This window comes from Hylobates moloch, unplaced genomic scaffold, assembly GCF_009828535.3.
Source record: "Hylobates moloch isolate HMO894 unplaced genomic scaffold, HMol_V3 SCAFFOLD_6, whole genome shotgun sequence".
NCBI classification, from domain to species: Eukaryota; Metazoa; Chordata; class Mammalia; order Primates; family Hylobatidae; genus Hylobates; species Hylobates moloch.
In genome coordinates, this window is record NW_026652281.1 from 59416358 (window position 1) to 59440569 (window position 24212).

General features: G+C 38.4%; 1 protein-coding gene across 24 annotated transcripts in view; it reads left to right on the forward strand.

Annotated features, from left to right (window-relative positions):
• MEF2C (myocyte enhancer factor 2C) overlaps positions 1 to 24212 on the forward strand; it is a 170420-nt gene that overhangs the window by 115209 nt on the left and 30999 nt on the right. For 21 of the 24 annotated variants that reach the window (XM_032156859.2, XM_032156861.2, XM_032156870.2 and 18 more), the window contains 2 exons: positions 12901 to 13044; positions 22177 to 22363. In XM_032156859.2, coding sequence (XP_032012750.1) covers positions 12901 to 13044; positions 22177 to 22363 — 331 coding nt within the window. Of the gene's footprint in view, positions 1 to 12900; positions 13045 to 13103; positions 13242 to 22176; positions 22364 to 24212 lie in introns of all 24 variants that reach the window. The other 3 variants (XM_058440730.1, XM_058440728.1, XM_032156877.2) reach the window with 2 other exon arrangements.

Sequence of the window (24212 nt, forward strand, 5' to 3'; positions counted from 1 at the left end):
GAGTAGCTGGGACTACAGGCGCCCGCCACCACGCCCGGCTAATTTTTTTGTATTTTTAGTAGAGACGGGGTTTCACCGTGGTCTCGATCCCCTGACCTCGTGATCCGCCCGCCTCGGCCTCCCAAAGTGCTGGGATTACAAGCGTGAGCCACCGCGCCCGGCCAAGACTACTCACCTTTTACAGACCTGGCAAACCTGACTAAAAGGTGAGAGAGGTTTGGTTTACAAGGGGGAACGTTTGGATTCCTAGCCACTAGCCTTTACTTGGTCTGCCTGAGCCTCTCCACTATATATCATCAGGCTGTCCTTACCATTATTCCCCTGTAGGACACCTATCCAGAAAAGTTAACCAATTTGTAGCAACATTCTACCGTCAGATATCCTACTAGTTGCCAAGGATGGAAAGTCATCAGGAGACTTCCTGTCTGCAAGAATCTTATAATCTAGAAAATGATATAAAAGCAAGAAAACAGTTAGCAACAATATGAAATAACTGTTAATTACATAGTTCTAAGGAAGAATAAAAGAGACATTAATTCTATTAACTCTCTCTTCCACGTGATTTTTTCCTTTTATAATTTCAGTTTATGTACGAGGATGGGGGATGGTGTTAAGGGGTAGGTGTTCCTAGGGGTAGAATCAGCGTGTATGTACAGCATGTATACAAACCTAATAAGTGCCCTCTATGTGTTTTCAGATTTCATTGTAATTCCATTTTAAATAAGAACCTCTGTTGCTACAGCCTTGAATTCCATTATTCTTTTATCGACAATAACAATATTTATTGAGTGTCATCCATGTGCTGGGAACATTCAAAATGCTGTGGATACAGAGGTGAAAAAGACAAAGACTCTGCTCTCATAGAACTTTGTTCTAATACACTGAAACTCTTCTCTCCCCAGGCAGCCACAGGCGGCTGTGACTTACGTATTGTGTTCCCACAATCCCAGTGATGCTCTGCACTCCTGATACTTCATTTTTCTCTAACATATCAGAACAATATGGGTATTGAGCAGTATGTGTTAACAGTTGTCAATGGCAGCCTCTGGGATGGCATATCACAAGCTCAGGCAAAACCCTCAATTAGCATCTAAGTGTGTCTTCACAGGGCATATTAACTGGGGAGATAGACTATAAGAGACCCTCCCTGCTCATTGCTGTCAGATCACTATAGAATAACCAAAACCAAAGTGAAAATTTTCAAGAGTGAATGGCTTATAGCCACTCCTTGAAGAGCAGCCTGGTTTGTTAGGAAGAGGGAGAAATCAATTTTAAAAAGATTTGGATGTCAGATATCGTGTGGGAAGAAGTTGAGGATACCATAAATGAAATCTGTGTTCACAATCCAGCATTGGTCCTTGAAAAATCTCTCTGTCTGTTATTTAAGAAATTGAAGAATAGAAATAACTTGCAGTATTTTTGGTGCTGTCCCAAATTGGATACTGTTATTGGTGATGTTGGTCCTGTGACTTAAGACATGAAAACCACAACATAGAGAATGTTCCCCATCAGGACAAGGGCCAGGGTCAAGCCCATTAGATGTCTTTACCTCTCTTCAGCCTGGCAGAGGTGCAGGTTGGGAGACCGGAATTAAAGGAAACAGTTCAATCTTTGTCTTGGGAGTTCCTGACTGTCTCAGAAATGAGGATTTTGATATCTTAAGTTCTCAGGTATGATCAAAATAGTCATGACAAAAGTCAATCAGTTGCCAACCTCAAGACTTTATTTTGCAATGCCTTATGGAAAGTTCTGTGTATACTCTGCTTTTCTGATAAGCTGGTAAAAAAAACTGGAGATCCCAACTGACAGATTTTTTTTTTTTTTTTTTTGAGACGGAGTCTCACTCTGTCGCCCAGGCTGGAGTGCAGTGGCACAATCTCGGCTCACTGCAAGCTCCGCCTCCCGTGTTCACGCCATTCTCCTGCCTCAGCCTCTCCGAGTAACTGGGACTACAGGCGCCCGCCACCACGCCCGGCTAATTTTTTGTATTTTTTAGTAGAGACGGGGTTTCACCGTGGTCTCGATCTCCTGACCTCGTGATCCGCCCGCCTCAGCCTCCCAAAGTGCTGGGATTACAAGCGTGAGCCACCGCTCCTGGCGCAACTGACAGATATTCTTTAAAGTACATCAAGGGTAATTTCTTTGTTTCAGAGGGGAGACGTAGAAATAGAGAGGAGAATGCACAAAGGTGTCTATTGCAGTAAGTTTTGTTCTCAACATGTTTCTATCTTCCTGGCAGTAACAGAGCAGCAGCAGCCACAGATGGCTTGAAAGCCCATCATTCCCCAGACTCTGAGCAGGTCTAAACACAGAGAAATCCCACCATTTGTGACCCAGTTACAATAGTCTGTGTCACCTCCTCCGTTCCCTCAGCTCCCACAGGGATGTCCTGTGCAGCAATCTTGAAGTCATTCCAGATATTGCTTTAACCTACCAGAACTTGTACTCCTTACATTTTGAGGTAATAATCTTATTAAAACAAATAAATAGTACTGTCACTCTACAAGACCACCCAACTCATTTCAATTAGTATCTGTCACTGTTAGAAAGTATGGCTGTCAAGTTTGTTTGCTTATTCATTTATCCAGTGAACCATAACTGAGAATCTTGGTTGAGCCCACACATATTACCCAAGCCCTGTGTTAGGGACCAGAGATGCCCATTTTTCACAGAACTCACTACCTGGTGGTGAAGCAGACATGTTAAAAAATAAATTACAATATAGCATACCACATATAAAAAAAAAGAGGTCAAGGACTGTACAGGTACAGAAAAGGGAGTTCCTCAGTGCCTTCTACAAGCGTTAGGAAAAAGCTTCACCAAGTAAGTGAGGGCATTAGGTAATAGGGTGTCCTAGGACAATTAAGATTTGTGTAACTGAGAGGAGGAGTAAATAAGGATATTCTAGCAAGGATTGAATGGCATATATCAAAGGAGTGTTTCTAAAAGATTGAGCTGACTTGCCAAATGACATGAAATTTCCTCCTTGGTCAAAACCCAGCGATATAGTTTGGCTGTATCCTGACCCAAATCTCACCTTGAATTGTTACAGTCCCCACGTGTCATGGGAGGGACCCAGTGGGAAGTAATTAAATCTTGGGGATGGATCGTTCCCATGCTGGTCTCATGACAGTGAGTAAGTCTTATGAGATGTGATGGTTTTATAAATGTAGGTTCCCCTGCATAAGCTCTCTTGCCTGCCACCACGTAGGACATGCCTTTGCTTCTCCTCTGCCTTCTGCCATGATTCTGAGGCCTCCCCAGCCATGTGAAACTGTAAGGCCTTTAAACCGATTTTTCTTTATAAATTACTCAGTCTTGGTATGTCTTTATTAGCAACGTGAGAACAAGCTAATACACACAGTGTGCTGGAGAAAAGAGGAAATGAGCCTAGAGGCAGGTGGAGGGTTTGTAAGGAGAACAGCCATCCAATTAGATGTGCATTTTAATTAGACCCTGCCAGAAGTATGAGGGAAGATTGACTGGAAGGTGGGAGTCCAAAAACAAACAGACAAAGCACAGGAGACCAAATAGAAAGAATAATGATAGGTGAGTCAAGAAATTACGGAATCACGGGTGATTTCTGGGTTTTCAGCTTGAACAAGTACGTTGTGACATTTGCTAGGAAGGGAAAGATGGGAGAGAAATGGATGAAGGTGTAGGCTGGAATCCAGAAAATAAATGGGAAAAGAAATGATACAGTAGAAGAGATGGTGGGAAATCCTGTAGAAATGAGGAAATGTGGTGACTCAAAAGATAGCTCAGAAGTGACTGGTGAATGCAAAGATGTAGGGTATAAGCTACTCTCATTTCAAATGACTAATCACACATAGACTCAAATTGAATAAAAAGGCATTTACAATTAGGAAATAAAAATAATGATTTGACTTATTTTGATGACCCAGGAAAACATCTACATCTTTTGTTAAAATAAGTCATTAATGGTTTATAAAAGGTGCTCCAACATGTTATTTGCAAAGCATCAGTGCCTCAAGATACAGCCTTTTTGTCCCTGTAACCCATTTGCAAGTAAAATGCCATAGTCTAAAATGTTTAGTATGTGAAGTTACAATTATTATACATTTTATACTTTCAAAAAACCTGCTTTCTGATCTTTATTAATTTACTCCTTTCCTCTCTCATCCTTTGTTTAATTTATAGTTCTGTCTTGTCTTTTCCTTCCTCATTTAAGAAATCACTAACGTTACCCATTCTTCAAAACAACCTACAACTTGATTCCTTGCATTCCAGCCTTTCTTTTCTTAACTTGCGTTATAAAGATTATTAGAATAGCCTGGACACAGTGGCCCATGCCCGTAATCCTAGCACTTTAGGAGGCTTAGGTGGGTGGATTACATGAGGTCAAGAGTTCAAGACCAGCCTGAACAACATTGTGAGACCCCATCTCTACCAAAAAATGCAAAAATTAGCCAGGTTTGATGGCACACACCTGTAATTCCAGCTACTTGGGAGACTGAAGTGGGAAGATCACTTGAACCCAAGAGGCAGAGGTTGCAGTGAGCTGAGATCATGCCACTGCACTCCAGCCTGGGTGACAGAGCAAGACTCTGTCTAACAACAACAACTATAGCTATAGATACAGATATATAGGATTAATTGCATATACTATCATGCATTTCAATCATTATATATTAAATGTTCTCTCTTTAGTATTTCACTTCACATCTCTGCTGGATTGAGGATCTCAGGGAGTGTTTTACAGCTAACGTGTGCCAGACTTCCCCATCTCAGTCCCATTCTAGGCCAACTCATGATGCATGCCCTGTCCGGGTTCCAAGAGAGGTTTGGCGGAAGAATCCTTACAAACACCAAATCCTTGATCTGTCCTGAGGAAGCCTGAATCATCTGATTGGCCCCAGAATCACCCTGATTTTCCATGAATTCCCTCAGGCAAAGGTTGGCCCAGAATAAGACCAATGTAAAAGCCCAGGAGAATAGTGGAGCAGTAGACTAGCATCCAAGAATGGGGGAAAATGATGAACTTTGCCCAAGAATTTGAAAGCATGCTTAATTCAGATTTATAGTATCTGACTCACATTCACAAATTTCCCTGTGCTCTTTCCTACAAAGGTTTTGTTTTTCCTTTTCTAACCTTTACCTTCTGCCTAAAATATCACTCCCTTTTTTCTCTTTCCATGCTGAAAGTTCTGTGCCCTCTTTCAGCTACACTTTTGATCACTGAGATTATATGCTTATGACTTTCCGGCATTAAAGATTTCATTGACTGCTCAGTTTTTCTGAAGGTGTCTATTTAGACTAGTACTCCGAAATTTTAAGAGTTCAATAATGTAAAATTTGTGAGTTATAATGTTTTGTACATAGTACAAATTACACCTACATTGCACTGCTTTCTAACTTAAAAACTACATTTCAAAAAGTAGTAAATTTGTGAGTTATTAAGAGGGAATAAAAACATTGAGTTTTACATAGTGTGAAATGGTAGTAATAAATGGAAAAAAAAGAAATTGCAGTTGCAAAATACTGCACTGAGACTAATCTTCCTCCCTCTAACATTTGAACACTCTTTTCTGTTCTGTTCATCTATTCATTTCAGTTTGTCATGAATGCTGCGAATATCTAGTAAGTTCCGACCACTTGCCAGGCCTTGTGCTAAGTTCTGGTGATACGAGATGACAAATAAACTATTCCTAACCTCTAGTAGCTCATAGTAGCAGGAAGAAAAACACATACATAAACAAATCATCTTTATCAAATGTCCAGAAAAATCATCTTAGCATCCAGAGGACCACAGGCAGCACCTGACACATAGTAGCAGTTAGTAAATATGTATCAAGGGGTCTGGACCCTACTACGGCCTTTGTCTCCAGCCAGGCAGACAGCCTTGGTCAAGTCAAGAAACCTCCACATACATTAACATTGAAGTGGAAATGTGTGTTCCATTCATTCAGCTAGCATTTATTGAGCACCTACAGTAGGTCAGACTGCTCTCTGGTGAAACTCCAAAGTGAATAAAGCAAAGTGCTCTGTTAAGGACCTCTCAATCTAGCAGAGGGAAAAAAGCACATAAAGGATCAATAATGTGTGATTAAGACTATAATGGGAAAATGTGTAGAATAAAATGAGTGCGTGAATGAAGGAGAAACCGATTCAGCCTGAGTGATCAGAAAGTCGAAAGAGAGGAGACAATGTGTCAGCTGCTCTTTGAAGGAGGAACAGATACTGGTGGGCTCATTCCGGAAGGACGGCCCAGCTTGAGAAGGGATGCAGAAGGAAAGGCATGCAGTGTTTGCACCATTATTCCTCACCTGCCGTGGGCATGAGGAAGGGCCAGATGATGCTTGGCAGTCTCATCCAGACTAGAGTATCAGTAATTAGCACCATTTGAATGTTTATGTCAAATAATTTGTGGCCCTTAAGACAGAGTTGGTGGATGTTTCCTTGTGTTCAATACATGAAAAGGCTTTCAAATCTTTAATTAGTGTGTCTTTTATTTCCATTATTTGAAGATGAAAATGATTCAGTCAAAAAAATTTCAGCTCCAATATTAAGATTATCTTTTGAGGAAGCATATAAAAATAAAAACAATGACAATATCCAACTCTATCCACCCCTTCCCCAGTAGAAGTTGATATCTGGCTAGAATGAGCATTAGTAAATAACCTAGAGGAATACGGTATTCCGGTTTGTACGGTTTTATGTTTTCAACTTTTTATTACAATTTTTACCACAAGTGAATAATTTTTGGTAAAATTTAATTTTTTTGTACTCTGTATTGGATATGATTTGCTTGCCTAATTAAAGTCTACCTGCTGATTATACTAAATTTAATATATTAATGTGTCTTTTCATTTCTAGAATAAGAACAAAGAAAAGGGACTATGGTACTACAGGGAGAGATAGTATAGACAATGCTTACAGTCTTATTAAAACCTGTGGAGAAATTTCTTGGCATCTAATCTTCCCTCAGCCTAAGGCAAAAACCATACAATATTATAAGTCAGGTCAGAGCTTTTTAGTTTTAAATTTGTATTGGCTGCTTTCCTAACACATAAGCGCACAAAACAGTATCTGGCACATAGTAGGTTTTCAATAATCGTTTGCCGAATAAATTTTAAATGAAGTAAGGCACTGGGCACAATCCTCAAAGCACCTCTCTGTAGATACTAAAGGGTCAGGAAACAGCAGCAGCATGAGTACCAGCACACCAATATGGAAACACTTTTAGGAAATATTCTTAGAAACTCCATTTATAGGCAGTATTCATTTCAACTGCACTTCCTATTCCTACATGAATTTACTACTTTCTAAAGATTATTCAGCTTGTTAAGAGTAGATACTTATCTTCATAAAGCTGTGAACGACAAGCAAAAAATGATTTAGGATCAGAGGAAAGGAAACTACCTTTTCTAAGTTGATGCTTTTTTTCTTGTTTTTTGTGTGAACATGACATTGATGCAAGTAATAGTAATAATTCCTGCATGTGTTCTTGACACATCAACCCTCTGAAGTAAAGATCACACTACCTATGCAACAAAGTGTGATTACTTGGATTTTTAACAAAGGTTAATAGGAGTAATTTGGGGGTTTCTCCAGGTTTCTCTGCCTGTAGAATGGGCAGGCACAGGAAAAGGATGATGATGAAAATATACATTCTTGAGGACTGAGATTGCAGACATCTAAAGAAATTGAGTGGTTGAAAGCTTTTAGTCTGTGATGGTGGTTCTCTGAAAAAAAAGCTGAATTTTACTTAAATAGCATTAATATAAAAATACAGCTTCATATAATTGAAAAAGATCAATAATTTACTTATTTCTTTTTACTAACAAGAGATAATTTTTGAAAGAATAAAAGGAAAAAACTTTTTTAAATAACGAAATAGTATTTAAGAAGGGAAAAATCAGTTTTAATCACTGCGTAGGAAAAGGATTTTCTAGCTGATAACATAATGCCTAAAACAAGAAATGAGAGCTCCATGTAGCATTCTTTTTCATTTATATTCCTTTCAGTAACGAAATAGAATCTGTTCCCCTAATGAAATTCTATTTCATTAGAATTTTTGAAGCACCTGTCACCTATCATCATCAGTTTGTACGTATTTCAAGTTTTTCCGATGAGCAAATGGAATAATGCAGGGTCCATATGTCCACATGTCTGGGAGGAAAGATTCCACGTGGTTTTTGGATTACCTGTCTGGACTCTTTATCCCATTTATTGCTTGGAATATGTCACCTTCTGTCAATCTAATTACTCCTCTAGGAAACGGCTGTTCTCAGCTCACAGTATGACAATTGCTGTCTTGTGAAAATATCCCAGAAGCCTCTGTAGTTGATGGATCTACCTCAACAGTGTCACTCTGACGTGGAAAGCTGACTTCAGTATACAGGCTTGCTCAAGATTTACTTGAGTTCTCTGAGGAAAGAGTTTCTTCAGATACGTAAGGAGAGAAGCTGGTGGTTTTAGGAGATCTCTTGCCTTATCTTAACATACATGAATAAATCTTTTCAAAACCTAGTCAGTCAGCTGAGAGACAGTATATACATCTAGGACTCCCAGCCCCTGTAAAAGAATAACAATTGAAGTACCTACATTACCTGACCAGTGACACTTGTAAAAGATCAGAGAAGCTTTCAAAGGCCAACAGCAGAGATTTTGATTTTGCTAGAAAAGGGCCCGAAGGAATAATGCTTATTTATCCATTTAGTCAGCCCTTTCGTTCATATCGACTATTCATTACTGTGATAAAGACAGACTTGGCTGAATCTAACAGAAATTCTTTTGTTATCATTAAACAGCTGTAGATTTTTAATATAATAAAGATAAAACTGCTCTTATAGTTCCACATTCACACTATGATATTCAAGTTTGTGCCATCACTTCCATTTTCAGAGCTTTATAATTCCACCATAATCATTTGTTCTTGGCAGAAATGTGTTATACAAGCACTCAGCTGAGGATAATATTTTTGAACATTTTTTTCAATGTTCTTTCTGGTTATGTGATTATGGGAATTTGGAACTCAATATTAATTTGCTCTTCAGCTTTGTGTTTGTATATCTCAAAATGCTCTTTTTTAAATAACACAATTTAACTTGAATCATTACTTAGATTCGGGTGATATTCATAGCAAGATAATGCAGTCAGATACAAGAAGAATGTATTGGGAGAAAATGGGCCACATTTTTCCTTCTCCTCATCACTGCCATTTCCTTTGTGACTCCATGCCACCTGCCTTGTTTGTTTAATAGTTTATATAATTCTTCAGGTACAAGGTGAGCCACTGACCTAATTGGTTTTTTTCATTCATAAACTGATGTGTTTTATTGACCAATGTGCATTCCAACTCTTGACTAAAATTGAACATCTAAGAAAATCAATATTTTAGCTATATTTTCATACTTGAAATTTTCCCTCAGCCTAATTTTTTTAAATTTCTACTTTTTTTTTTTTTTTTTTGAGATGGAGTCTCACTCTGTTGCCCAGGCTGAAGTGCAGTGGTGTGATCTCAGCTCACTGCAACCTCTGGCTCCTGGGTTCAAGTGATTTTCCTGTGTCAGCCTCCCAAGTAGCTGCGATTACAGGCACGCACCACCATGCCCGGCTAATTTTTTGTATTTTTGGTAGAGACAGGTTTCACCATGCTGGCCAGGCTTCACTCGAACTCCTGACTTCGAGATCTGCCTGCCTCGGCCTCCCAAAGTGCTGGGATTACAGGCGAGAGCCACCACACCCGGACAATTTCTACTTCATTTATTTCAGTGTCCAGTGTACTACTATAGTTACATATGAGTGAGAGAGATCTAGTCTGCACTCATCACTTCACATGGGTGGGAAAACGGGGGGGAAAGGCAGGCCCCACACTGTCTCCAGGCAGGAGGCAAATACTGGTTGACTGACCTTGGGCCATCATGCTTGGCCATATGGGTTTGAGACCTGGCATAGGTTTACCTAATCTCTTCATGGAAGAGTTGTGAGAGATAATGGGTTAATAGTTGTGGAGATCTTTCAACAAAGTGTAATTGATGTTTGAATTTTTATAAACCAAACACAATATCTACCCCCTGAAAGCTTTGTGAGAATATTTAGCACACATGTATGTGCCAGATGGATTGTAATGACAGTTGATAGGCCTCTCCTCACCCTTGCGTTCTGTTGTCAGAAATCTGCATATCAAAACAACTATAATTTTTACAATAAGATTTATTGGTTAAAAGATTTGGGTGCACACTGAAAAATCTACTGCCTGGATAAGACTATAAATTAACATTATGGAAGGCTTTAAATTAAAGGTTTATATAAGAAAATTATTGGCAGGGTGCCATGGCTCATGCCTGTAATCCCAGCATTTTGGGAAGCTGAGGCAGGAGCATCACTTGAGTCTAGGAGTTCAAGAGCAGCCTGGACAACATAATGAGACCCTGATTCTACAAAAATAATTTTTAACCAGGTGTGGTGGCTCACACCTGTAGTACTAACTGCCCAGGAGGCTGAGATGGAAGGGTTGCCGGGCCTGCAATGTGGAGGCTGCAGTAAGCTATGACCACGCCACACTGCATTCCAGGCAACAGAGCGAGACTCAGACTCAAAAAAAAAAAAAAAAGAAAGAAAGAATATTTTTAACATGTCTTATAGATAACTTTTGAAAAATATCAAATAATATTTTCTTGATCTTACCTATTTTTCTCTACACAAATGAATTCTAATGAAAAATATGTGGAATATAATGCAAAACACTCAAAGTATTCTTAAAAGCTCAAAGATATGCAGAGATCAAAGCAGAAACACATCATAATATAACAGTTATCAGCCAGAAGAATGTTTTTGTGGTTGAGATAATAAGAAAAGAGTATGAGGCACAGGAAGTTAAGTTAGTAAATAAAATTATTATTCTAATGTATTGTGATGTGCTTTATAGTATTATTGTAGAAAGTCTCTAAAAGTACTTGTTATGAGTGAAAAATGATGCCTGTAGATCCACGATAAGGGGACAGGTGGCTCCACCAATTATAAATTCCCCAGGATTGTAAATGTATATTTTATCATACTGTGTCAAAATATTCATTTTAATATTCAAACATTTTACCACATAATAAACTGTAACCATATGTTTATTTGTTATATTATATCACTATAACATTAATAAATATTTACAGAGCCACTGTGTATCCCAGATATATTAGAAATGATAGCTTTCTTGATTTTTGATTTTAAGTGAAAATATTCAGTGCCTCAGAAACTAATTTTAAATAATGTTACATTTGTTGCACATTGATAAGAGCCAAGGAGTTTAGATTTTTAAGACCGACACCCCCCTTTTTAACTCATGTTGTTTTATTTATTTTCCCCAATTGCATGAATTAAAGATGGGGTGTTATCTCAGCTTTGAATTCCTTAGCTTGATGTCACAGCTTTTGCTTTATTTGTATGTGAATTCTGTCTTTAATAAAGATGAGCTCTGCTGAACTTTCCATTAATGAGAGACACTTAGGTATGCATCTGTTTATAACGGATCTTGGTGGTACCAGGAAAATTCAGAAATGTTGCTAGTCTATTAATAATTAACATGACAAACTGTATGATTAATCAGAAGTTTTATGATCTCTAAAAACATAACATTATCTCTGTAAATCGAATTGCATACAATTAAGTTGACAACCATTAGTTAAAAAAAAAAAAAAAACAGGCCAGGGTGTGGTGGCTCAGCCTGTAATCCCAGCACTTTGGGAGGCTGAGGCAGGCAGATCACATGAGGCAAGGAGTTTGAGACCAACCTGGCCAACATGGAGAAACCCATTCCCTACTAAATATACAGAAATTAGCTAGGCATGGTGATGTACCCAGCCACTCAGGAGGCTGAGGCAGGAGAATCACTTGAACCCAGAAGGCAGAGGTTACAGTGAGCTGAGATCGCTCCACTGCACTCCAGCCTGGGGGACAGAGCAAGATCCTGTCTCAAATTTAAAAATCCAAGTAAAACTCAGGACTCCTAACTTATACTTTTTGTGTTACAATGTTACATTAGCATTTATTCTTCTGTGACAGCTGAGACTAGACCAGACCCACATCCAGGAAACAGGAGGTTCAAGATGAGGCACTGACTTTTTGCTTTCATGTGTCAGTCTCAGGGTGATTCCTACTCAGCTGAAAAACTAGGAGGAACCCTTGCTAGTTTGGTAGTTATTGACTTGGTTACCTGTTTTCAGTATTCTTCGTCGTCCTTACTCAGCTCAGCTGTTTTCACTTTTCTTTCCACCTGTGTTTAGGAAGGGACCTTCTCAGTATTATAAATTTTGATAAGATTTTCACATATATAGAACCCTAACAAACAAAAGTAGTTCTCCATGTAAGCACAGCGTCTGAGCATTCTTCACCGATGCTTGGTGGGGATATTAGCTGTGTTCTCTTACACCCTTTAGCTGTCAAGTACATCAGAAGTGGAGGCTATGGGGACAGGACACCACTAATGCCAACCATTAGTTTAAATTCACACTTGGATCTGTTTCCAACATTTCTGCTTTTGTTATCATCACAGGTTCGGAAATCATTGTGTAACGTCCTGATTTCTAATTTTTCTGTGGGAAGAGAGTGTTGCAATTTGCCACCTTAATTGTATTCTGCTGTAATTGTCTCTCACTAGATATTTGAAGCACGTATGAATTCTGTATCATGAAACCTGAGTCCTTATACCCTCTGTTCATTGACTGAATTTAGTTGCAAGAGGAATCTTTCACTTTTATTTTTTTAAACTGCTGATGAGCACTCGATTAAAATGACTCAGTTTTCATCTGTGGTTTCTTTTCCCTAATAGAATAAAGCATATATAATAACCTGAAATACTGGACATCTTGAACTTCTTTAATGCCCCTGAATGTCTCTTACAGCCTTTGTCTAGGTTTGAACTTTCCAAATTATGTATTTCAGACGTTGAGAAAGAAGGGCCTTAATGGCTGTGACAGCCCAGACCCCGATGCGGACGATTCCGTAGGTCACAGCCCTGAGTCTGAGGACAAGTACAGGAAAATTAACGAAGATATTGATCTAATGATCAGCAGGCAAAGATTGTGTGTAAGTACTCAGAACACCCTTCATTTTTTTTACTCTTGATATTTCTCTGAACCTGGCAGGCATTGAACAAGAAAGAAAACAAAGGCTGTGAAAGCCCCGATCCCGACTCCTCTTATGCACTCACCCCACGCACTGAAGAAAAATACAAAAAAATTAATGAAGAATTTGATAATATGATCAAGAGTCATAAAATTCCTGTAAGTACCGAAGGTAGATGGCTGGTCTGCTGATAACTGCTGCAGTAACATACCTTAACCCTCTCAGTGATGGCTTTCTCTAAGACTCTTCAGAAAGTCAAACAGATAAATAGCCATCTCATCCCACAGGCAGCTCATTAGAAAGCAAACCCTAAAGGATGCTGAGATTATGTAGTCTAACAGAGTTGCCATCGAAAAGTTCATTCTGAGGTAGAACAGTTCACAGCAGAAGAGAAAGATTTATGAGACACACCCTGAATTTACACAATCTTTTAAACACACAGTCCGTGCAAATCACAATACACGAGTAAAACACTGGAACCTCCTTCCAAGCAAGTTTGAGAATTGCTATAAAATACATAGATTATGCATTGTTTGCTGAGAGCAGATACACAAGTGGGTCAGCAATTCTTTCATGTAAACTGACAATCATCACCTAAATAAAAGCTGATTTCTGAATAAAACTTCAGCCCCTCTCCCTATACATGAAATTTAACAACAGCACTGAAGGGTTAAAGCTAATGCTCGCTGCAGGGAACAGACTGCATGAAACCTAATGGTAAGATTTCAATATGTTTGTGTGCTGGGGTGATTTTAAAGCTTTATCAGAATATTATCCGCTTTGCCACCAACATTTTCCATGCTTTAACATTTGGCTAATTTTTGTTTTAACCAAATGAAAAAAATTCTAACAGTCAATCATATGCCTTGCCAGATATTTAAGAGAAATAACTGCATGTATTATTTTGTTGTCCACATATATAGGAGGAAAGTACATACTTTTTATTAGATTCTGTCATCAATCAAATAATGTTAATTTTGTGGCTTAAAGGGGTGAAACCCAAGGCTCACATGCCTTCTGAATAACTAATGTTAGTGTCTGAACCTTAATTGTATACAAGGTCCTCAGTAGGCAATCAGTTCCTTTTGAAAAAAGTTCATTTTTTGTAAGTTAGCGTAACAGCCTAAGCCTGAGAATTGAGAGAGACTGAAGTGAAAATATGTTTTGGTGATTACAAATGCAGATATATGGGGACAAAGCTCGAAGCCAAATTCACAACTGCACTCACAAGATAAATTAATACTTTACCGTAGTAGCTGCACACTCAAACCTGAATTGAATTAAATTGAACACTTTAAAACTTATTTACAAAATGTGTGCCTATTAAAATTTCTATCCTCATAAATGCCTATCTGCTTCTTTTGTTGAATGAAATGTCCCCAGTAGAACTTTTGTTGAATCAGAATTATTAATACACTGTATCATGAAAGAAAGCTAAGTGCTGTAAATTCTTAAAGGTTTCATAAAACTGAGTATTATATGCACGCATTCATAGTGGGCACTTTATGAAATGGAGTATTTAGTATTACATGCAGCCATGCATACTTGTTATGTCCAGAATTATTAAATGGTAAAATATCCATTGGTGTTTTATTTTGCCCAGAAGAAAAAAAGAAGCGGCTCATTCATGCCAATTTTTATTTTTTATTTATTTATTTATTTATTTTGAGACTGAGTTTCACTTGTGTTGCCCAGGCTGGAGTGCAATGGTGCGATCTCTGCTCACCACAACCTCTGCCTCCTGGGTTCAAGCAATTCTCCTGCCTCAGCCTCCCGAGTAGCTAGGATTACAAGCATGCGCCACCACGCCTGGCTAATTTTGTGTTTTTAGTAGAGATGGGATTTCTCCATGTTGGTCAGGCTGGTCTCAAACTCCTGACCTTAGGTGATCCACCCGCCTGGGCCTCCCAAAGTGCTGGGATTACAGGCATGAGCCACTGTGCCATGCCATTTGTGCTAATTTTTAGTTCTTATGGTCTGAGTTTCTCTTGCTATATAATACGCTGGTGTGGAGCAGCTGTGCACTAAGGTTTCTTGGGTGTAGGATGTTAAGGCAGAGTACCTTAGGTGTGTCAGATAGTAAGAATCCCCTGCACAGTTGGAATAAAGACAGATATATGCAGTACTGCTGATCACTCAATGGAGGCGATCATATAGGTGGAGTTTTAACCCCTAAAGTTCTGGGGGAATGCACATTGGATCATTTTTCTCATACTTTAGGGAGAGAGACATGCAATACACACCTGGATTCCCTCACAGGATTTCAGCCTGTCATGTAAAGAGTTCAAAATCAAGATACGTGATTTCTTAAGGGGTGCAGTGGTGTGTAGTAGGGGCTGAAAAACCACATTAGAGTTTACGGGCAGAGCTGTGAGTAGGAGCCACCCAGCTCCGAGCTATGCCACAGAGTCTCCATCTCTTTAGTAAGTGCTTCAGTCTTCACGATGAAAAGCCCAGTTTTTGCACATCGCTCTGAGTTGCTGGAAGTCAATTTTGTTGAAAGTTTCCACAGCTGCTAAAACATTTACAGCAGGGCAAGGACACTCTGCCCTTTGTATGTAGAGAGTGTCTCCACCTCTTTAAAAACATTACAAGACTGTTTTTCTATTTCGAAGACCCAGTTTGAAGAGTTTCCCTTTTAAAACAGAAAATTTAATATTGCAGTCACCTGTTGGTATACTATAATTTATGCCCATATTCCTCAATTACATGAAATAATTCATGGGTGATTTGGAACTGTGTCGACCAGCATTTCCTCATGTTGGGTTTGCCATGGTTCATGCTGGGCTTCACAGCAAGAGAAAACACCTCCGTCTGAGGAACCAGCATAAGTTAGGAAAGGGGCTGAATGAACGAGAGGCGGGTGCAAGTTGGTTGACAGTAAAAGGGAAGGGAGGAAGTAGAAAGAAACAGTATATATTTTCTTCAAAATAATGGGCTGTGAAGAGAGAGAAATAATGCTGTATGTAGGATCAAGGGAGGAGTTAAAATGAAAGCCCTTGAGATCATTTACATGCAGAGGAGAAGTGCTTAGAGGAAGGAAAAGATTGAACATACAGGTACAATGGAGATAAAATGGCAAAGCTTCTCAAGGAAGGGAAGGAGGATGGGACCTAAACCAGATGGCGTTACAGATGGAGCCAAGTGTAGCTAAGGTGATAGCTGGGTGGAATTACGCTGAGTAGGTGACCATATAATGATCTCCATTTTATTTTTATTTTTTTATTTTTATTTTTTGAGATGGGGTCTCATCCCATGCCTCAGGATGGAGTGCAGTGGCCTGATCCTGGCTCCTCTCATCCTCCGCCTCCCAGGTTCAAGTGATTCTCCTGCCTTAGCCTCCCAAGTAGCTGGGGCTACAGGTGCCTGCCACCAGGTCTGGCTAGTTTTTGTATTTTTAGTAGAGTGGGGTTTCACCATGTTGGCCAAGCTGTTCTGGAACTCCTGACCTCAAGTGATCTGCCCGCCTCGGCCTCCCAAAGTGCTGGGATTACAGGTGTGAGCCTCCACGCCTGGCTATTTTGGTTTTTAATATATTTAGTTTAGCTTCTGTAGTTAATTAGGGAAGGGGGAAGCAGATGCTTGAAAAAGAACCGAGAAGTTAGACATCATGAGGAATAGGAGATGGAGAGGGAATGAACAAGTCCATGATAGACTTGTCAGGCAGCCTTGAGGGAATTTAGATAACCAGCATTGGTACTCACAAGTCATCAGAGTTGTATGATTTTTTTTTTTCCTCTACTAGGGCCCAGCAGCTGGTAATGGTTAATCAAAATTTAAAGGTGTCATTAGTGGCAAAAAAAGGGTAGGGGGAAGATTCAGCTCAATCATTCACATTAAATGAAAAAGGGCCCATTAACTAAAAATATTTTACTTTAACTATTTTATTTGATTTTTTTATTGGACTTTTCCTTGTGGTAAGTTTGGGAAAATAGTGGGCTTTGGATAAGAGTTCAGATACTTTTCCGATTATGACTCACTACAGTAACCATGATCACTTTGCTTAGGGATAGAAACTAAAAGTTTTTTAGCTGTCATGTCTGTGTCCTTCAAAGCTGGGACCTGCTTCATGGGCCCTCGACTTGGCCCTGTTCTCATAGGGCTGCACTTGGTTAAATACTCTGCTGTCATTGTCTTAAAGTTCTTAATACTTTTTTAAAAAGGGCCCCCACATTTTCATTTTGCACTGGGCCCTGAAAATTACATAGCCAGTTCTGCTGACAGCATTTTATTTAATCACCCCAAATTCTCTCTTTCTTCCTACCTTGAGTGTTTGTAAAAGTTGGAGCCTGGCCCTGAAGTCTTTGCAAGTTTGGTGTTTTTAACTACTTTTTGGCTTTCATTTTTTAGACAAAAAAAAAATTGTTTAAATGTAAATGCTTTCAAGTTTCCTAATTTTGAAAAGTCAAGGAGAAAAGGAATAATGCCAATTTCTTGGAAATATTTATATGTGATTATAGCATTTGCATTCCCTAAAACGTTTAGAGCAGCTTTGTCTCTTCATGGATACAACCATTTCATGCCTTAGATAAGGAAATCAAGGTCAAGGGAGATTAAATGACCTGCCTGGTTAAATGGCAATTTATTACATAACCTGGACTGTAACTGAGATTTCTGATAGAAAGGCTAGTGTTTATTCTGATTCTCTGAAATATCTTCTCAGTGTGCTCATTTCTAATTTGCTTTCAAAATTATTATAGATAGTTCCTTTAACTCAGAAACAGAAAATCTAATACCGTATGTTCTCACTTAGAAGTGGGAGCTAACCGATGGGTACACATGGACATAAAGATGGAAATAATAGACACTGGGGACTCCAAAAGAGGGGAAGGTAGCAGGGTGGGGTGAAGTTTGAAAAATTAGCTCTTAGGTACAATGTTCACTATTTGGGTAATGGGTACACTAGAAATCCAGTCCCCACCAGTATGCAATATATCCATGTAACAAACATGCACATGTATCTAAAATAAAATTAAAATTTAAAAAAATTATTATAGGTAGTTCTTGATACAGATAAGGAAACAAAGCAAAAGATTAATATAATACAAATGATCTTGGTATATTCTATGAATTTTGAAATTTTCAACTATACTCTGATACCATAATTATATTTGACTGCTTAGCCAATCACAAAGTACTTTTATTATCGTCCAATTGTTTCCGATCCAGAATTCTAGAAACTGAAGAATTAATTCTTGGGGGTAATAGAGGAAGGAAGGAATAGAATGACTTTCACTGACCTGTTTGTTTGGATGGTCCTGAACTCATTACATAATTATTAATAATTCTCCTTATTTTGGATGTGCATATAATCACCCAAGGGTGAGGGGATATGGGCTTTGCTATCTAATGAGACACAACCAACATTCTATAGCATATTCGGGGAAGATATAGTTTTAGAGCAGATCCTTAGATACCTAGTAACAGTTAAACATTTATAAGTAGTAACAGTGAATTCAAATTAAAACGTTTGTAGCCCAGAGATGGCTTTAAATACCAACTCTAAGCAAATATGGAAAAGGGGAGTCTTTAAGATTTATTTTTTCCTAAAGCCTCAGACACTCCAGCGTAGATACTCACTCACATTTCATGAGAACCCATTTAGTTTATTATTTACGTGGTCCAAAGATAATAAGCTTCTAATATCTAGCCCTTATTCACTTAACAGAACGATTTCTGACTACAGCATTTTATTTCTATCCAAAAACTTATACTGTGTTGCTTAGTGTTTTGGTGGCAAAAGCAACAGACTCAGTCACTTGTTAGATGACCTTGGGTTACTTACTTAATCTTACCAATTTGAAAAGGAAAGAATTATATCTATGGTCAAGGGATGTTTAAAGGGTTAAATCATATCGTGTATGTCAACTATACAGCACAGTGCCTGCTCAATAAATAATATGCAGTAAATAGAAGCTTTACTTTTGTGTTAGTAGAGTGTCTTCCTAAAAATTCTCCTTTGAAGAAAAATCTTAAGTTCCTATAATAAGAAGTAGAGTAGGCTCTGCATTGCCTCACAGCAAAAGGGCACTATTTAACCAACATCATAAATGATTTTATAACCAAGGGAAAAGAAGAGCAGGAGAAAGAGATCAGGATACGGGCAAGGGGCAGGACAAATTGCAGGATTAAATAGGGTGGTCAGGCTGGGCCTCCAAGAGAAGGCCAGATTTTGAGCAGAGACTTGAAGGAGGTGATGCAGTTTGTCATGGAAATGAGGCAGGGAGGCAGAAGGTGTTAGGAGATGAGATAATGGAGGTTGGCAAAAGCTAGAACTTAATAGGGCCTGTGGACTCTTGGAAGAAAAAAACTCTCATCTTGAGTTTTTATTCTAAGATGAGAGCCCTCACAGGGTTTTGAGCAGAGCAGTGTTGGCATGACTTAAGCTCTTAAAGGGTCAATCTAATTTCTGATTTGAAAATACAAAGGATGGCAAGGACCAGAGCAGGTAAATCTGTTAGGACGTGACTGCAGTTATCTAGGCAAGAGATGGCACTACATGAGCCAGCATAATAGTCACACCCTCCAGTCATTTTGATACCCAAAGATAGTCCAACAGATTTCCAAAATGCTCCCTAAGGAGACAGTCCCACCCCTGTAGAGTACCAGTGTTCTAGATCTAGAGAGTTACTATTATGGCCCAAGGTTGCAGCAGGAAACAGATGGCAAACTCTAAAGGGTAATTGAAGAGAGTTTGTTAAAAGGACTGTTTGCAGATGGGTAGAGTTAAGGGAAACCTGAGAGAATAATGAAGTACATTAGGGCTTGCAACCTAGAAGCTGTTCCTATCTCTAGGCCTGAAAGAGTAAGTGGAGGGGAAAAGTACCAGATCACAGCAAGATCTATGTGTATAGGAGAGAGCAACTCAAAAAGAGACCGTGGTCTTCACTAGAGAAACGCAGCCTCAGCCAGCCTGTGGCCCAGCAAGGATGATGCCACTATAAAAAAATACGCTGACTTCACTCCCCTCCTGCTCTCTGTGCTATTGCTGGTGCCTCCTCCACTGACCAGTGGGAAGCCAGAGGGCAGGAGAGCCTGGTTGATGCAGTCTGGAGGGTCAGCTCCTGGGCACACAGCAGAGTGAAGGGGCTAGAGAGTGGGTCTGGATGGAGCAAGTGGAGTATATACCCAGTAGAATCACTTTACTTTGTTTTCTTGGGTATGCTAGAGCAATCCTTATTTGGCCTTTTAATGAAGAAATACAATATTTTATTCATGCTATAGACTTTGACTTTACAGCATATGCTAATTTTTTGTTGTTAAAAGGGGCTGGACATGTAAGGCTAAATTCATTATTTGATGTCTTATCAAACATTTATATTCCATTATGTCATGATGTTTATCCAAAAATTATTTCCCCTGTTTACTGTAGATAAAGCCTAATAAAGACTGACCATATTACTTATATCACTTGAACATTTTTATTTCCCTCTAAAACAATGACAGATTGGGCCAGATGCGGTAGCTCACGCCTGTAATCCCAGTACTTTGGGAGGCCGAGGGGGGCGGATCACCTGAGCTCAGAAGTTCAAGACCAGCCTGGGCAACATGGCAAAACCCCATCTCTACTAAACATACAAAAAAATAGCTGGGCATGGTGGCACGTGCCAACCATTACTTGGGAGGCAGAGGCAGGAGAATCACTTGAACCAGATAGACAGAGGTTGCAGTGGGCAGAGATGGCACCACTGCACTCCAGCCTAAGCAACAGAGTGAGACTCTGTCTAAAAATAATAATAATAATAATAAAAGTAAATATAAAATAAAATACAAATGAAAAATCAAAGATGTGTGAAAGAAAAGAGTTTTGAATGTAAAGCATTTGCTGTTGTCAAAATTGACATGTCCAGAACATGGAAGAAAAGAAAAATGGGAAATAATAAGGGAGCATAAACATAAACTAAGAAAAGTATTGTGATCATCACCAAGATAAACAGAGAAATATTACACAGCAAGATGTATGATGCAGGCCAGCCAACCAAACAGTAACAGAAAGTGGATGTTAGCACTAAGGGAAAACAATAGTAAAAACAAAATGGGACCAAAAAAACCAACCAACTGAGCCTCATGCACATATGCATTTAAATTTGCACAATAACTTATTGGGAACCCCCAAGGGAATGCCTTAATGCCTTCTATGAATCCTATTCCGTATATATGTCCATTTTATATTAAGAATGCCATAGGCTTTGATACCATATGAGTTCTCTGGCATTATATTTAAAGAGTATTTTTACTTGTAATGCTTAAAAAAAGTAGCTACAATTATGTTCCTATGTTCATCTAGTTAGTACAGCAGAAACATAAACATGATTTTGCTTAAATTGACAAAATAATTACTCAAAAATCAATCATTGAAACCTGGATTAATCTAATTAGACATCCACACAGCTTCAGTTCACTAAATATTTGCCAACTTTCACAATTGAGATATAGGTCTTGCCATTTGTCAGTGGCGGTACATACCAAAATATGAAGCGTAGTGTTTTCTGAATTATCACTTTAAAACGTGAATTATTGAATGATACATGCTCTGTTGAATCCTGTATGTTAAAATGCCTATTATCTTTAGAGTTACTTTTAAAACACAGACTTTAAAAAATGATAATTAAGGTATATGTGCTATGCACATGCTTGGAGATGATTTTCTATCATTAAACTTCTACATAAATATGCTTCAATAAGCAATTAAATCAAAGGCTTCGGTTTGCATTTTAATCCTTTTTCTCTGTGAAGTCATCACAATCAGGCACCTTTGATCCTGCAGTCATTTCTGGCACCAGATACAGATATCACAAATGAACAATTACTACTTAATAGAATGGAATCCAAAGACAATGGAGTCTAATGAAACGGGGCTTTGTTTTAAACAAAAGTGAAACGTTTTTTAATGGTTGGAAAGAAGGAGTTCTAAGCACATTTAAGAAATCAATTTATGATCTGAATGTCTTGAGAGCTCTTCTTAATGGTCTTCTAGACACAAAGTAGTTTGGAGTGTAGAATTTTTCTTGGAAAAATAAGGGCTGTCTGTCTTGAAGAGCTTCCGTTATTAATTCTTTTCTTTTACCTATGTTTTGTTTTCTGTTCCTGCAGGCTGTTCCACCTCCCAACTTCGAGATGCCAGTCTCCATCCCAGTGTCCAGCCACAACAGTTTGGTGTACAGCAACCCTGTCAGCTCACTGGGAAACCCCAACCTTTTGCCACTGGCTCACCCTTCTCTGCAGAGGAATAGTATGTCTCCTGGTGTAACACATCGACCTCCAAGTGCAGGTAACACAGGTATGTCCTCATAAGGATGTAATGCTAACAAATAGTTGGAAGGAACCATTTTCGGCAAAGCCAACACTGCTTAATCTACGAGATGTTTTCTGGTTTTCCACTTACTCCCCTTCATGGCTTAGCATCCACCCCGGAGCTAGATCTCCTGCATGATAGAGCCTAAACTCTTTAGTATGTTTTTTGAAATCTTTCATAATCTGCCATTTATCTTTTTCATTCTGTCACTTATCTCCTCCTGTGGCTATATTTTAACCACATACTCTCAAACAGGATGTCAGATATCCTTTCTCCACACTTGTACTTCTGCTCGTCCTCCCTGCCTAAAATGCCATTTTCCCTCTTCCTCCTGGCCAAGCTACCACTTCTGTGAAACCTTCCCCTGTGTTCTGTGATAGTATTTATCCCATTTAGTTATTTATTATTTGGGTCAATTTTTGTTTATTTATACAGTAACTTATCCCACAAAGGACTTAGGCAGAAAGGAAATATGATAAGATAGCATCATTCGTAAGACATGTGAAATAAAAACAAAGCTGAGTCAGAAATGAAGTTAATTAAACACATGTACACCTGCCACGAATTTGTCTCTGCACTTTTACGTGGTGTTGTTCAATTCAGTGTCCAATAGAAAAATAAATTATTGCTCAGAAAAAGTTCATCCATTCTTAGTACTTAGAACAATCAAAATACATTATGATGAATTGTATTTAATATATGTCTATTTTGATACTGGATTTAAAGAACATTTAAGGGAAGAATGTTCTCTTGATTTGCTAAACTAACAGTAGGAACCAAGTCAATGAGTATTGAATATAACAAAATTATTCCTTTATATTTCCAGAAGCAGCATCAAAAATAATTGTATTTCTAAGTCACATACAGCAAACCATTATATATTTGCATTTCATATTTTTAAAAGTACTCCATAGGAAATTTTTAATATATCTCACATACACATAGCTGTATGAAAGTAGTTTATTCATGGGAGAATTTTCCTGTAGAATGCTTATATATCTGCCTTACAATTAGAACCAAACATGTATTACTATTTTTGTTACAGAAGCTTTATATAGAAAATACAATTAAATTCATCCAAATAAAAAATTTTAATAAATCTTGAGTCTGGGAAATGTATACAAAGGACTTTATTGAGCCATTCTCTTGACTTTTGAATATATTTGAAAATTTTCGTATGAATTTTCAGTAACCACATGTATTCCTTTCAGATCATAGTCGAATGCAGTTCACTTTCCTATTTGATAAACTCATGCTCATTTTTTTGAATTTGATACTGTATTTCCAAAATATTATCTGATTGGAAATAATAAACATTTGCTTAAACTGTAATGAAGGCCAGATGCGGTGGGTCACGCCTGTAATCTCAACACTTTAGTATGCTGAGGTGGGAGGATTGCTTGAGCCCAGGAATTCAAGACCAGCCTGGGCAACATAGAGAGACCTCATCTCTACAAACAATTTTTTTTTTAAATTAACTAGGTCCAGTGGCTTGTGTATGTGGTCCCGGCTACTCGAGAGGCTGGGGTGGGAGGACCACTTGAGCCTGGGAGATTGAGGCTGCAGTGAGCCATATTCCTGCCACTATACTCCAGCCTGGGCAACAGAGCAAGCTCTGTCTCAAAAAAAAAAAAATGTGTATATATATGTATATATACAGACAAACATTTTCTTTCAATTCCAAAACCTGAACCAACTAATAATTATAGAGTATCACTTAGAGGCAATTAGAAAATCTAGATGATATTCTCACTGTTATTCTTTTGGCTGAATCTTGTTTTTTTCCAAACTAAAAGTAATTTTTTTTTTTTTTTTTTTTTGAGACGGAGTCTCT